Raw genomic sequence first — 15,468 nt, 5'->3', positions numbered from 1 at the left:
ACTTGACACTTATGTCACTTATATGTGACCCTGGGCAAGTCACTTAACCCTCATTGCCCTGCCCAAAAAACCAACCACCACCCAAAAACAAGCCTTTCTTTCGTGTGCCTGCATATATACTCTGTTCCCACTGCTCCCACTGTGAGCTCCCATTGGCAGCTAACTCACCCCAAGGGTCGATTGAGGGAATTAAGCAACTTGGCCTCCATTATTGCTACCTTGGTCAGTTTCATTTGTGCCCCATATCTCTTCCTTTTCAGCTTCAGAATTCTGAAATGGCACATAGTAAAGCAGATGCTTTCAGATTCTGATTTGGGTCTGAGACTGGTAATGAGTCAAAAAGGGAAATAAACAAAGGGCCTGGAATAGCTGGGTCGGGCAGCCGCATTATTCTATCATGTATTTCTCTGAACTCTTTGCATTGCCATTGGACTTTTAAAAATACCTTTTGGGGGGCAGCTAGGTGGCGCAGTGGATAAAGCACCAACCCTGGATTCAGGAGGACCTGAGTTCAAATCCAGCCTCAGACACTTGACATTTACTAGCTGTGTGACCCTGGGCAAGTCACTTAACCCTCATTGCCCCACAAAAACAAAACAAAAATGAAACACCTAGTAGAGGATGACACAACTGCAGGCAGAAGTCTCACCAAAGACAGAAGTATTCCAGAGAGTCTGGAGGTCCAAAATGCTTTTTTAAGATCTATTCCACTGTCTGTGACATCACATGTGATGCATTGCCTCTGAAGAGAAGGCTCTTGGTGAACTGTGCATGTATCATTTCTCTAAGTGACTGGAAGTACATTCCATACATATACCATACACAATAATATAGAAAACCTGACCAAAAGAAGATTCCTATCTAGATTCCTATCTACTTGTGTTCTACCAATTTATATATCACATCTTATTCTAAAGTTAAGGTGCAATTTAGTGTCACTTTTAAAACCTTATATGAAGGGCAGCTGGGTGGCACAGTGGATAGAGCACCAGCCCTGGAGTCAGGAGTACCTGAGTTCAAATCTGGATTCAAACACTTAACACTTACTAGCTATGTGAACCTGGGTAAGTCACTTAACCCCAACTGCCTCACTAAAAAAAAAAAAAAAACAAAAAAAAAAACCCCAAAAACCTTATATGGTATTTCTCCACAATTTGCAGAGAGAGATGTCTCAGCATACTAGGCTTAGAAAATGAGGGTCTCTAGAATCTGTATAGCAGATTCCGAGTTGCCATTTTATTTTTCTGATTGTCAATTAAAGTTAGGCTGCTATATAATTATAACCCATGGTTCCACTGGGGCCAGCCCTCCCTTCTTATCATATTCCTCAATTCCCTATCTCAACCCATGTTGCAGTTTCCTGAAAAGAATGAGGGACAGTGTCTGTTTTCCCTAGCTGAAAGATCCAGACTATCTGTAGCCTTTTCTTCCAGAGTAGGATAGCATTGTAGCCAGGGCCCAGGTGTGAGGGTACAAAAGATATTTCTTGATGTGGAATGATAAAACAGCTGACTATTTAGACTAAAATAAGCCTGTTCAAGGTTCTTTCCTCAAATTACTTTTAGGACTCTCAGTTTTATGTGTACTTTCTCCCTTTAGGTCCCATGGATCTTACCAATTTACCAGCCCTTCAGTAGCAGCTCTGAGAGCATTAGCATGTATCCAGATCAGTACCTGCTTCCAGCCTGAGAGCTATTAGCATCAGACACAATGAATAAAGATGACATATAATAATCAGGGGTATAGGCCAAGATAAGGTTCTGGGGTTAGTCATATGTAACAATGTAGCCAAGTGATCAACGTTGTCATCCTGATACCTCGAGTCTTCCAGAGCCACGCATAAGGGTTGTTTAGGGAAAGCAATCAACAAATAAATGGAAGTTTGCCTGTAGAGGCACCGTATCACTCAAAGCACAGTGACCAAGGTAACTATTTGATGAACTTCAGAGAGAAGACAACCTTGTTGCCTTATATAAACAGGAAAAAGCAATCGTCACTCCTCCAAGGAGCTCTTCCCCCCACCCCTGGTATGAAGGAGATAAGGATACTTTATGGATATTTAATTCATGTTCACTGTAAATATCTGACCTTAGAAAATGAAATAACAAGGTCATCATCACATCCTAGATTTATTACAACTGACCTGCAGGCAAAAAAGGATAGAACTATTACATAAACACTTCGATTCCATGATATATCTTAAATAGAGAAGTAATTCAAACCAGAATACAGGATAAAATATTCCAAAGCTCTGAGAAGCAGATATGTTACTAAGATCCATTTTACAGACAAATAAGGCAATATCCCTGCACATTAGCTTTTTGATAATTTTTATACATTTTTCTATGGTACAAGAAAAAAAAAATAACCAGAGCTCACAATGTACAGTTCTTACACTATTTTCACAGTCCGTGAACACTGTATACCCTTTTTTTTAAAAAATAAAGATACATTGTAATAAACTCCTTGCCCTTAATAGTTTATAATAATCTATGATTAATACACTAATAAATTGCCTCTTATAAGATCATCCACACAAGAGAATGGTCAGACTAGCTCCTGGACAGTCAGAATTGCTTTCATCTCCATTAGAAAAATAGCAAAGTGACCACGTGCTGAACCAGACAGGAAGAAGTTGACAATAGAGAAGAAAACTCCCCTCAGTAGAGATGCAGGAAAGAGCAATGGCTTAATGCAGTGGAAGGAAGGCATACATCCTGTCACTTCTCATGTCTCTGACAAGTAGACATAATGACCAAAAAGGAAGAACCATTTTTAAATCTGAAATTACAGGCATGTAACTTCCAATAGCACCATTCTTTCTTTATTGTTCCATTTTCTAATATCACAAGCCCTGGAAGGAGAATGAGCAATTGCTGCCATGATTTAGTTCTGTAATGGTATCCCTTGCAGACCCAACCATGTCTAATACATACTCTAGCATGCCTCTAACCATGCATGATAACTTTTGCTACACACAGCCTAATTTTTTGTGCCCCAGGATACAGAGTGAAGAGGGTACACAGCTGACACCCAAAGAGGGGATGGTTGTTAGCAAAAGGCAGGAGACTTAAATGGCTTTTTAACACTTCCTATCTTTGGGCTTTTCTTATCCACCAAGAATTCCAATTCCAGGAAGCCATTTCAAATTGACTTCTGGCCAAATTTATTTCTAGTAGAAAAAACAGATTCTTTTATCACACTATCCAGTGTGCCATATTTCCAAACCCCTATAATATTAAAATATTTCATAAGACATATTTGGGGTTAAAGGCCATCGTTAGAGAAGTTTGGGGCAAATAAAAAAATTCACAGAAGATGAAAGGTTCAAATAGCAGATTAAGCAAATGATAATATAGCAACCGTAGGCAGCCACATGAAGTGAATATTTCAGAACTCAAGTTCTGGAGCAGGGATGACTAGAAGCAAAATCTTGTGCTGTTTGTAGGAAACAAACTTCTATCTAATCAAGCAAAGCAATTTGCTCCTCTTCTCTATCAGGGCATTACGCCTAGAAAAGTATCAGGCCTGGGGCAAAGGAGAATCGGAACTGGAGTTACTGTAAGTTGTTTGTCTCAGAGAAGACCTTAGGATTAAAAAAAATTGTTCAGCTTTGCCTTTTGCACTTTTTTTTTCTTCTTTTAGTCCTGGGGGTTTGTGGTAGGTAGAGCATCATTTTGGCAGCACACTGAATTCTAATAAATCAAAGATTCTTAGGGTCAGCACCTTCTCTGACAAGTGGCAAGCTCTTGGATCTTCCCAATGAAGAAAAGCTGTATTGGGAAAGGAGAAAAAGAACACATTCTGTCCTGTCTCAGGGTTTTAATGTTAGTCTCTTTCAACGCAACATTTTTTTTTTTTTGGTAAAGACAGTCACTCTAATTTAATATATTTCATTTGAACAGGAAATTCAGTTGAGCACACTGACCCAGAACATACACAGTGACTGTAAAGCAACAGAACATCAAATCAGTAAATCTATTGCACTTAGTGAAGAAGTAAATTCCTCCTTTGTCGTTCAACTTCAGAAGGCGCTGTGTGTGTCTCACTGGCCTTGCCAGTTCTTCTCATTCAGTCCTACATCTCTATATTCGCACATGGCACACTAATGTTGCCTCCTTCTTAAAATATTTGGGAATTTGAGAACACCATTCTAGTAGCTGCATCTCCAAGTTTTGAGTCTAGAAATGAATTTAAAATGCAATCCAATCACTGTCAATAGATCAATTATACTGACTTCCACATATCATGAATATGCTCATCACAAAAGGGCAGGATAAGGTCTCTCTGACCAGCACTAACACTGTGTGATCAATCAGATATTATAGGGATGCACTTTCTATGTGACAAGAGTATACAGACATGATGGAAACGAACACCAATCTTATTGCACATGGTGTCTGGGCAAGCAATAAAAACACTGTGATGGATGAAAATTCTTTACATCTTGTTTCCTCTCAGCCCTTTTTCTAGAGTTTGACGTAGCAGCAATATCAATCAACATACATGGGAGAGGTGGGAGTTGCTGGCATTTGATCCAGGATTTTACAAACGTAGCATGCAACCTCCACTGTGCGCTCTTCATACATCAAAATAAAGGGATGTTTCTAAAAAGCAATCAAAAATTCAAGAATTAATACTTCTGGCTAGAACTTTGTATATTTTCAATACAACCCAAAGCTACAAGCAAGTGTACAAGTTCAGAATGTGATAAAGGCAAATTTTTAATATCTGGTGTTAGGTGTACGTGGAAACTGGAAACATGTTGTGTCCATAACTACTACTGACACCCCTATTTCAGAGAAGGGAAGAAGCTGATTTCTGCTGGTAACTAATCACCATAGTGGAAAGGAACCTAACCATGTCAAGAGGCACAGCTCCCCCTCCTCACACAAAAGTGGTCAGGCAGCATGTTGAGACACAAAAGGAAGCATTCTGAAAGAAGACTTTCCACTGTCCTGTTGTGTGAGTGTGTGTGGGGAGGAGCCCTCCCAAAGGCTTAATGTCTGGGACCAAAAGGAGTCCCCTTTGCAGGAGTGGTTGGCTTTATACAAAATGGCTTCCACCAACCAGTATCAGCTCCATAAAAACTGATCAGCTTAGCAGGACATGTTAGCAATCTAGAAGGGTCTTATAATACTTATGATCCTTCATCCAGATGTTAAAGCTCTATTTCTTTGGCTCATGCAATTTCTTTCCAATGTGGCAATGACTCTCCATTGCTTGTCTAAAACTAACTAATCTGAATCAACACTAAGGAAAAATATGACTCCACCTTGATATTACCCTTGGAATACTAAGGCTGGTTTTTCAACGTCTCAATATTTTTGAGGGATTGGAAGTTATTGGATCATAGATATATCTTCCTAATAAAAGTTAAACAAATGGCAGAGACAGTATAACTACTTAAATATTCAAATTCTCTATAATTTAAAGCCATTTCACTTGAGATTCAGTTTTCACATCAGTGAAACGTTGGATCTTTAGACCTAAATCTGTGATCTTATGACATGTACATAAACTGCATTTGAATATAAATATTCTTTTAAGGAATGAATAAAAAAATATGACCCTTTGACTATCTTTTTTTATAAAGGGGGTGGGAAGTTCTTAAGGGATATTTACATCTGTCTTATCCTACTCCTTATAAATGTGAGCTACTACTACCTACAGTTAAACAGCACAAAATGCACTAGAGACAAGGAAATATTCCCATGAATATTTATGTTATAGCCAAGGCAATCTGGATAATTTAGATTTTTCTGAATTCCTTTTCTTCACTGATAAATATGTTGCATTGAATAACACAGGCATTTGTAGTCATAAAAAACTAGGAGACATTTGCAAACACTTTATATATGTACCTGGTGCCTCCCCCATATAGATACTTGTTTTTCATACTTAAATATTCCCGTGTGTGTGTGTGTGTGTGTGTGTGTGTGTGTGTGTGTGTGTGTGTGTGTGAGAGAGAGAGAGAGAGAGAGAGAGAGAGAGAGAGAGAGAGAGAGAGAGAGAGAGAGAGAGAGAGAGAGAGAGAGAACGAACGAGAACTTCCCAACCAACAGTGGTCAGCTAGCCTGTGTTGGAGTTTTCAATACCTACAACTGCCAGGGTGGTCAAAATCTGACAAAGTGATCACGAATTCAGAAACACAATTTTAATTCTAATTCTATGCTAGAGCCAAAATTTTCTACAGAAATGCATTTCTGAATGTCCTATAGAAAAAAAAACTTTAAAATACAAAAAGTTCAGCTTTTTATGACTATATTCTAATGAGTCAAATTGCACAGTCTACCCAAAAACAATCAGTGATATGAGAGACCTGTAAGCCCTAAAGTCTCATACTCACCAGAAGTTCTTTATACTTTGGCCTTTTGGATTCATCCTTTGTAAGGCTAAAACAATATAAAAATAGAATTGTTAAAATGGAGAGAAACTATGCCATTAAGAAAGCATTTTCTTTTCAAAAAAGAAAATTTAATTTCTTTAGAGGCACCATAGTACAGTACAAAGTCTGCTAGATTTGGAATCACAAGACCTGGGTTTGAATCCTGAGCTCTGTCTCTATTACTTATATGACTTTTAACAAATAACTTCATCTCTTTAGGCCTCAGTCTCCTCATTTGTAAAACAAGAGGATTGGGCAAGGTAATTTCTATTCCTTATAACTCTAGACCTGTGATTCTATGACCATCATCATGTAGTAGGCTGGGGGCAGAGAAGAAATGCCTTCACATACATGAAAGTGTGCAGAACAGGAAGATACTTTAGATATGATCTCATTTTATAGACAAGGAAATAGATCTCCTCCTATAGATGGCCCAAATAGGTTAAGTAACTTGTTCAAAGTCAATACAAAAAGCAAGAAAGGCACAGATTGGAAACTAGGTTTTATTACTCCAAATCCAGTGCCCTTTCCACTGCTTCTTTTCCTCTATCACTTTGTTTTCCTGACACTTAGAGTATCTTAATTCCTTCTAACATTCTTTTTAAAAGTGTATGACATGGGAGCGGCTAGGTGGCGCAGTGGATAAAGCACCGGCCCTGGATTCAGGAGTTCCTGAGTTCAAATCTGGCCTCAGACACTTAACACTTACTAGCTGTGTGACCCTGGGCAAGTCACTTAACCCCACTGCCCCGTTTAAAAAAAAAAAAGTGAATGACAATTACTACAAAAAGCATGAAAGAGGTGGAAAGAGGGAAAAAAACTATTTAAAAGAACTTCTCCTAGCAGTTGAACTCAGGTTAAGGGCAAAAATTCATATTATGTCCAAAGGATCGATTCAACACTCTGGGAGTGAGGGAAATATCAGGAAATATCTGTGTGTAAAAAAAGGCCATATTAAACTTTAAAGGAATAAACAAAAATAAGTGCAGAAAGATACTGTGAACTGAATAAAGAACCCCTGTAGAGTCCTTCAAGCCCTTCTCTGATAAGGCAACTCCTTTGAACGAGACAATACTCATTTAGATGTTTAGACTCTGGTATGTATGCTTAAACAAGCCGCATTACTATTTATTCCTTACAAATTTTAGACTTGAAAAAGATCTGATTAAAATAAAAAAGCAACCTCCTTTTTTATTAAGGAGAATGAATAAAGTTCTGGCAGGTGTGTAACCTTGAGTAAAGTCACTTGAAGTTTCTGTGCCTCAGTTTTCTAACTTGTTACTAAATCAAGTACTTGGACTAGACAAGTCCTCTTCTGTACCTGAATGAAGGTAAATGAAATTATATGTAATGAGAGAGACCACTTGTGGTTTGAGACTGGGTAAAATTTAACTTTTGTATTTCTCAGTTTCCTAATCTATAAAATAGTTAACATTTATATACAGCTTTAAGATTTGCAAAGTGCTTTAGACATTTGATATTCATAAAACCCTAGGAGGTAGGGGCTATCACTATCCCCATTTTATAGATGAAAAAACCGAGACTAAGAATGGTCAAGTGACTTGCCAAGGATCACATATCTAGTAAGTGTCTAAGGCCAAATTTTAATTAAGTCCAGTAAGCATTATATCCATCAAGACATCCAAAATGGCCACTAACAGTTACTTCACCAGGAGAAGAGCAAATGAACATTGGTAAAACAGAGACCATATATTTACATGTGTGTATGCATATTTACATCATAGAAATATTTAAGCACCTTTTGTAGAAAGGACCAAAATCAATGACAAATTTATTGCAGCTCTTAGGCTAATGAAAATATCATAAACCAAGTCAATAAATGAACAATCTGCTGTTTTTACTCTGTGTCCCTCTGTGAGGGACAGGGATAGTATAATACAATCCTGATAACCTTAAACTCTAGTCATGTTTAATGAAGCTGTGAGTCTAGATTTCAGGGATTATAAAGTCTACTCTTAGCCTGAACTAGTTCTTTGAAGGAGCAAGGATCAAATATTCAAAGACAGAAGGAAATCTTGGAGACGCTGTAGTCCACCCCCTTCATTTTACAGGTGAGGAAACTGACACCCATAGAGTGACCTGCCCAAGGTCACACAAGCAATAAATTACAAAGGTGAGATTCTAATCCAAATTCTTGATTCCAAACTCAATGCTCCTTTTCCTAGACTGTACCAGTTTTCAGGGAGTCCAAAGCTGCTTGAAGAGTCCTAGGAAAATCAGTTCAGTCTCAGCCATAGAAATGTTCAGAAAATCAAAAGAATTCCTACAATTAGCTAACCTTTATGCTGATTTTCACCCAAATCTCTTAGTCTGGTTAGAGGGCAATAGAAAATTTTCCTCTCAGAACAACTCCTAACTACTCCAGTACTTCCTAAGGATATATCACAATAGACTAAGAACTGAGAAGGTCAAAGAAAAAATGAAGACAAAATCTCTTGAATTAATGCATCAAATGCATGCTGCAGACAAGCAGTTCCAAACATTTTAAAATATAAGATCCTCTTTTAAGATTAAAAAAAAAAATCCAACACTGCATCAAGTATATTGATTTAAAATACATTATGCGATTGTGTCTTTGTATTCCCAGTGCCCTGCACATAGGAATAGGAGCTGGACCTGTTATTTAATGGACGTAGAGAATTCCCAGGTGGGGAAACCTTTTTAAGCAATGGAGGTCTGAATCTTCCCTGCAATCTTAGAGAGCTGCTTAAAAAGCTAATAGGTTAAGTAACTTGGCCAGGGTCACATAGTCAGTATGTGTCACTGACTGAATTTGAATCAAGTTCTTCCTGGATCCAAGGCTAAAGCTCTCTACTGACTTTGTTACAGTCTTTTACACATAGTGTTTGTTAAATGCTTATTGGGTTGATCAATTAATAAGGATTCATGGACTCTTTGTAGTGATGCTACTGCCCCACAGTAGTACTCTGTGGCCCTTCAAATTGGGAGCTACTTGTGCTGGGACCTGAAAGGTAGGTATGGGCTGGACAAACAGAGGGGAATGGTTAAGATGTTTTGTCGCAGGGAATAGGCAGGAGCAAACACGCAAGTCATAAATTTGGCATATTCAGGGGACAGTGAGAATCAGAACCTGGAAGAAGAAGAAGAAAGTCATCTTTGTATGTATTCACTAATTGAACCAACATTTAACTCCCTATTATGTACAGAGCACTGTGCTAGACCCTGGAGGAGATTCAAAAGCCTCTGCCCTTAAGGAGCTTCCAGGCTAGGAGAGAGATAAGATATATACTCAGACAACTACAATATGAATTAAGTAAGTGCACTAAAGAGCTGGAAAGCAAAAGTGCAAACATATTATAGTTAACCTGAAATTCAAGGCTGAGAAATTTAGATTTAAGTCAATAGGCAATGGGAGCCACTTTTAGTTTTTATTTTGGTTTTTTTAAGAGAGATAATATGAGGGGAGGGAAGGGAGGGAGGGAGAAAAATCTGAAATTGTAAAGCATGTATAAACAAAAGTTGAGAACTATCTTTACATGTAACGGAAAAAATAAAATATCTCATAAAAAAAAAAGAGAGAGATAATATGATGAAATTCCTATTTCAGGATGACTAAAATATGTTGGTATAAGACAGATCATAGGGTGTGAGAAACAACAGTGAGGAGGATAGCTTTTGCACTAAAGCCTGATAGGAAATTCTGATGCGAGGATGAGATTGCCAGGTAGGGTCCTCACATTGGCATGAACTTCAGTAAAGCCTTTATTATTGTTAACATCAAGTTTCAGTGTGTTAAGTACTCACCACAAGTTGACAAAGTTAATGAAGCTTGGGGAAAATTCCCTTTCCTCGGAATTACTCAGCTGTGGGGGGTCTCCTTTTACTACTTGTGTCAGCTGATCAAATACGCTGTTCCACTTTGGGTAAGGGAATCGGCCCGTAGCCAGCTCATACTGAGGAGAGGAGAGAGGTAAAAGCAACATACACTCGGAATCATTTAATAGCCCATGTAAGTGGCTTTAAAATCCAGGCCCCCAAACAAAAGTTTTGGGAAGGCTCTACCTAGGACCCCAAGACCAGATCCCGGTAGGGCCAGGGTAATCATTTTGGGGGAAATTGTACTGTGGAGCCCATAGAAAACTACAATTAGAAATCAGGCAAATCAAAGAAACTGCAGACCAGACAAATTCAAGGACTTTGGGCTATAGAGCTACCTTGGAGAAAGGACATGCTTGTGTGTGGGTAGGGCTCCTTGAGTAATCAACTGTTATATCAGAGATCTAAATAAACCTTGAAGGGACCTCAGAGGCCATATAATCCAACCCCCTCATTTTAGAGATGAGGAAACTGAGGCCCAGGGAGGGTAAGTGACTTGCCCAAGGTCACACAGGTAGTAAGCATCAGAAGCAGATTTGAATTCAGGTCCTCTGACTCCAGAGCCAGTCTTCTTTCCACTGTATCATGCTGCCTCCAATTCAAAGACTCCTGAGTCCATCCAGAGTCCATCCAGAGTAGATAGCTCTATCGTGAAGGGCATCTGAGAGGTGAGGACGAGGGAGAAGGTAGGGAAACAGAGTCTAAATGGGTACACCCCTAAGGTGACACAAAACATTCTGTCCATTAAGGGCTTCTCTGAGATAGGTCCCAGGTACTTGGTATTAGGCCATTCACATCAGAAGTGTACCCAGGTAGGGGACCAGGCAGAAGGCCCAGGTCAAACACTTTCATGAAGTGAGGATTAAACATGTAAGTTAGGAAAACCAAATATGAGCTGAGTTCAGTGAACGAGTCTTTAGAATTCCTTGTTTTCTTGTCCTGTTCTGCTTTGTTATTAATGGGACATCAAGTAACACCTAACCAGAAGCATGCCCTCTGCCCTTCACCTAGAATTAGGTTTATAACAATGGTATTTACAATAATCCCTCAAAACCATCCAAAACAAAACTCAAATATCTGTCTTACATATACCCCTAAAATACTTGGCAATCCCCAGCATATTGATTTCTTGCTCTTCTACAGAATTATTTCAGAAGGAATCTAGTCCTGAATAAGAATTTCTTCTAAAATATATGCAACAAACGGTCATCAAGCATTTGCCTCACATACTAAAATATGGTTTCTAGAATAATGGTTAAAAAACAGTACTAACAAAATCTAATTTCTCTGTACTGACAGCTAACCAATGTTTTGGCCATGTTACTATTAGACTCCTGATGACTAACTATAATAATTATTGGAGAAAAATATGACAATTGGAGAGAATAGCAAACCTAGACACAGTTGTTCCACAGATCTCTCCAATTTAAGTTAACTTAGAAGGTCTGAGTTACAATGCTAGTATGCCTACCCACAGAAAGGTAAGCTATTATTCAAAATCAAGCCAGCATTATAGCTAGGCAGAATTTGTCTTCATGATGTGTTTACACTAGGAAGCCCTCTCCCCAATTCCCTCCCCCCACCCACCCCTCCAGCATATACCTCCCCCCACTGAGCTAAAGGCTATTAGAAACTAATTCTTTAACTTTAATGTTTATGATTCTATATTCTGACTGTTTCAATACAGATATAACTCATCTGGAAAACATATACCTTCTTCTTTGTTTGACCCAACAAATTTTATCATCTTTATGCCTAATTTCTGAATATGCTTCAACTGAATTGTTGTAAGGACCAGAAGTTCACTGATTCTCTATTCCACATCAAATGTCTGGCTTTATTCCAGGAGAACTTATGAAAATAGTTCTCTTGAGGCTTAATCTCCTACATTTCCATGGACTGCCCAATATGCTGCTATATCATCACTCATTTGTACCTTTGTATGAATAAATTTGTGAAATATTTTTCTGGAGAATGGGATTTAACATGAAGACATCCCACTACATGAGAAAGGCAAAATTAGAATGGATCTGAGGATCAATATGATCACAAGAATTCTTCAGTTCTGACACTTCTATGGAAATCCAGGATCTCCCCATTCAAGTAGCTTACTGCTGCTGTTTCAATGGCAATTGCATTGTATCCATAAGAAACAGTGAAAACAAGAAACACTGCCTGCTAGATAAATGAAGTTCAAGCATTACTACACGTAAATGCAGAATAACAACCTTCAATATCTAGGTGATCATTTTAGTTTGGGGATTCTGGAGAATCCATTAAATCACACTCCTTGCTAAGTTTGAAGAAGTTCATTACTAGAGGGATGGCTACCAAGTGACAAATCTACTGCTCAAGTACTAAATTTGATTATAGAGTTTGGGGGGATTGGGGGGGGGAGGGATGTGCAAGGGGCTGTTGAGCAGGATTGTTTCCTTTCCATCTCGGGATTTTGTTCAAATATGGCTAAAATGTATTCACTGCCCTTCCCAAAGTAGAGCCTAAAGTCTGACATCACCTAGTAGCCAATCCTCCCGAGATAGACCTCTTCAAAATAACCTAATAAGAGTCAAGGTGACATGTTAGGAAGAGCATTAAATTTTATGTTGGGAAAGACATGGGTTCAAATCCTGCCTCCAATACTTACCAGCTTCATGACCGTGGGCAGGTCACTTAACCACTGTAAATTCAATTTGCCCATATGTAAAATGGGAACAATATGCCTGTAATACCTACATTACAGGTTTCTTCTAATAGGAAATTAGATAAAATGTGGGACAAATTTTGAATCTTAAGTGAAATGCAAGTGTCAGCTATTATTATTGTTACTACTGTTGCTACTGTTAGCTAGGTTGGCCCTGGGATGACAAGTACAGTCTACTGAAGGGCCCTAGATTCAGTAAGAAAGTGGCTTTACAGGCAGTCTTTGAGAACTTTGGGTAAACACTTTACTATGATAGAGCACTGCAGAACTGTAGTGGAGAAACCAAGACAGAAAAAGAAAAACAAAGATAAGGAAGTCCCCCTCCCTTAAAATTTTCAAGCAAGTGACAGTGTAAGTAGACAAAGAGTTTTTTAAATGGGCTGTATGCATGTAGCAATGAAAATGACTTTTTTAAATAAGAAAGGTACCCTGCTTCAATTTGCTGATATGAATTAATGTTATCATAATGTTATAACAAAGTATTTTAAGTGTTCTGGATATCATAACATTATTGCAATACTAAGGTGAATAGATCATGTCTAGGTGTTGATCTGCTTTAAAAACTATGTACCTTTATCATCATAATTTGTTTGGTTGCCTATTGGCATTTCCAATATTGTTGGCAGTGCAAGGATATATCAAATTTGACTTGGGATTTACTGTTTACAGCCAAGAATCCACAAGAAAGAAAAATCAGGTGGAAGGCAAGAAATAGATACCTTCTATACTTAGCACAACTTTGTGGAAAATACTTATTTCATGCTTTGTTGTTCTTTTTCAGTTAAAAAAGCAGTTAACGACTAAGAAATTGAGTGCAAAAGAAATTATTCAACATACCAGTGTGATCCCCAGACTCCACACATCAGAACGGACATCATATCCTTGTCTCGATGCACTTGGGTCTATCCTTTCAGGCTACAAAAGAAATGGAAGCCCCAGTAAATGTAATATCCAATTTCAACATGGGGATAGGAACTCAGATTAAACAAACAAGTATATTCTGGGGCCTTTTAGAGGGAGATATAACAGATCACTTGGTATTCCACTTTTTTCTCTAAGAAACTCAGAGTATTTTTGCTAAATTATATTCACTGACACAATCCTCCCAACTCACCAGTTGTGTGATTGACTTCATGCCTTTGGAAGATCACCAAAAATGTGTTCCTGACTTAGGACATTGGGGGGGGGGGGGGGGGAGAGAAGCTAGGTGGCACAGTGGATAGAGCACCGGCCCTGGAGTCAGGAGGACCTGAGTTCAAATCTGTCCTCAGACACTTAACACTTACTAGCTGTGTGACCCTGAGCAAGTCACTTAACCCCAATTGCCTCACCAAAAAATAAAAGGGCGGGGAGACATAAACTCTATATACACAGGGCAATTCATAGCTGAAGAAAAATTTAGTCTTCTTAGACTCTACTTTCAATACAATATAAAACTACTGCATTGTTATTAACTCCAGTCAGCCACAAAAAAGTAGGTAGTTTCAAATATTTGGATAAATATCAGAAGGTTATATAAAAATTATCACATCATGAACTGGCTACAGTTGTGAGAAAAATTGTGGATTCTCATTGTAACAACTGGAATGACGCCACTTACTGGAGACTTACTGTAGCAAAGCTCCGCCATGAGGAGAAGGCGTCTGAGGGCAAGACATCCGGCTCTTTGGCGTCAGGAAGTGATGTTTGCTTGTGGGAGGGAAGAGGGGACGAGGCTGGCGCTCTCGCTCTCTTTTGTCAGGACACCAGTAGAGAGGAGAGTGAGGCATGCTCTCTCCCTTTAATAGATGAATCTAGGCCTTTCTCTTTCTCTTCACCAAATTCTTATTCTCCTTAATAAATGCTTAAAAGTCTAAACTCTTGCTAAAGCTTATAATTTATTGGCGACCACTCATTAGATATTTTAGACAGACTAGCTAGAATTTTAGCCCCTTACATCGTCTATCAGTCTGTTAAATTTGTATAATTTTTGGCTACTAAGGAAAATACTATTATAGTGGAGTGTGCAGAAGGGTTGATGACATTCCAAAGACATCGATTAATAAACCATTATTTCTTTGCATTAAGAATTTATTCTCTCAAAAAAGAAGACTTCTTCATTTATTATTCAGTCAAGATAGTTTTATAAACCACTTATATTTTAAGTTTGGGATCATCATGACCAACAGTAAGTTTTTAAAATTAGATACTATATAGTGAGAAAAGTCTACAAAGAGAATACCAAAATATGGCAAACATAACACTGAGGGAAAATCAATGTAATATCTGTAAGAGCAGATCAAATCTAATCACCTTTAAGGAGGTAAATGCACTTGAGAATAAAAGTCAACCCAGGAATAGATTAGCTACATACATTAAGACTTTTTAAAATCCTTTGACAAACAAGATAAGTAAGTACAGGGTAAGAATAACTGAGGACTTCTTTTGGGTAGAGAAATGCTAACTACAGTTCCTTAGCAATTTCCCCATGGACAAATTTTAGTGAACATTTTCTAGATGATTAGGAAAATGAGGTGGCAAG

General features: G+C 38.3%; 1 protein-coding gene across 5 annotated transcripts in view; it reads right to left on the bottom strand.

Annotated features, from left to right (window-relative positions):
* Positions 1 to 2,110: 2,110 nt before the first annotated feature.
* Positions 2,111 to 15,468, bottom strand: part of MAP2K4 (mitogen-activated protein kinase kinase 4) — a 143,525-nt gene continuing 130,167 nt past the window's right edge. For 2 of the 5 annotated variants that reach the window (XM_044004747.1, XM_044004749.1), the window contains 5 exons: positions 13,785 to 13,862; positions 10,175 to 10,323; positions 6,350 to 6,395; positions 4,507 to 4,607; positions 2,111 to 4,181 (listed from right to left, as the gene is read on the bottom strand). In XM_044004747.1, the coding sequence (XP_043860682.1) occupies positions 4,154 to 4,181; positions 4,507 to 4,607; positions 6,350 to 6,395; positions 10,175 to 10,323; positions 13,785 to 13,862 (402 nt within the window). In that variant the 3' untranslated portion in view covers positions 2,111 to 4,153. Of the gene's footprint in view, positions 4,608 to 6,349; positions 6,396 to 10,174; positions 10,324 to 10,745; positions 10,908 to 13,784; positions 13,863 to 15,468 lie in introns of those variants that run through there. The other 3 variants (XM_044004748.1, XM_044004750.1, XM_044004751.1) reach the window with 2 other exon arrangements.

Source organism: Dromiciops gliroides, chromosome 4 (genome assembly GCF_019393635.1).
Source record: "Dromiciops gliroides isolate mDroGli1 chromosome 4, mDroGli1.pri, whole genome shotgun sequence".
NCBI lineage: Eukaryota > Metazoa > Chordata > Mammalia > Microbiotheria > Microbiotheriidae > Dromiciops > Dromiciops gliroides.
The sequence above is the reverse complement of the archived record's forward strand: the minus strand, read 5'-3'. Positions and strand labels throughout refer to the sequence as shown.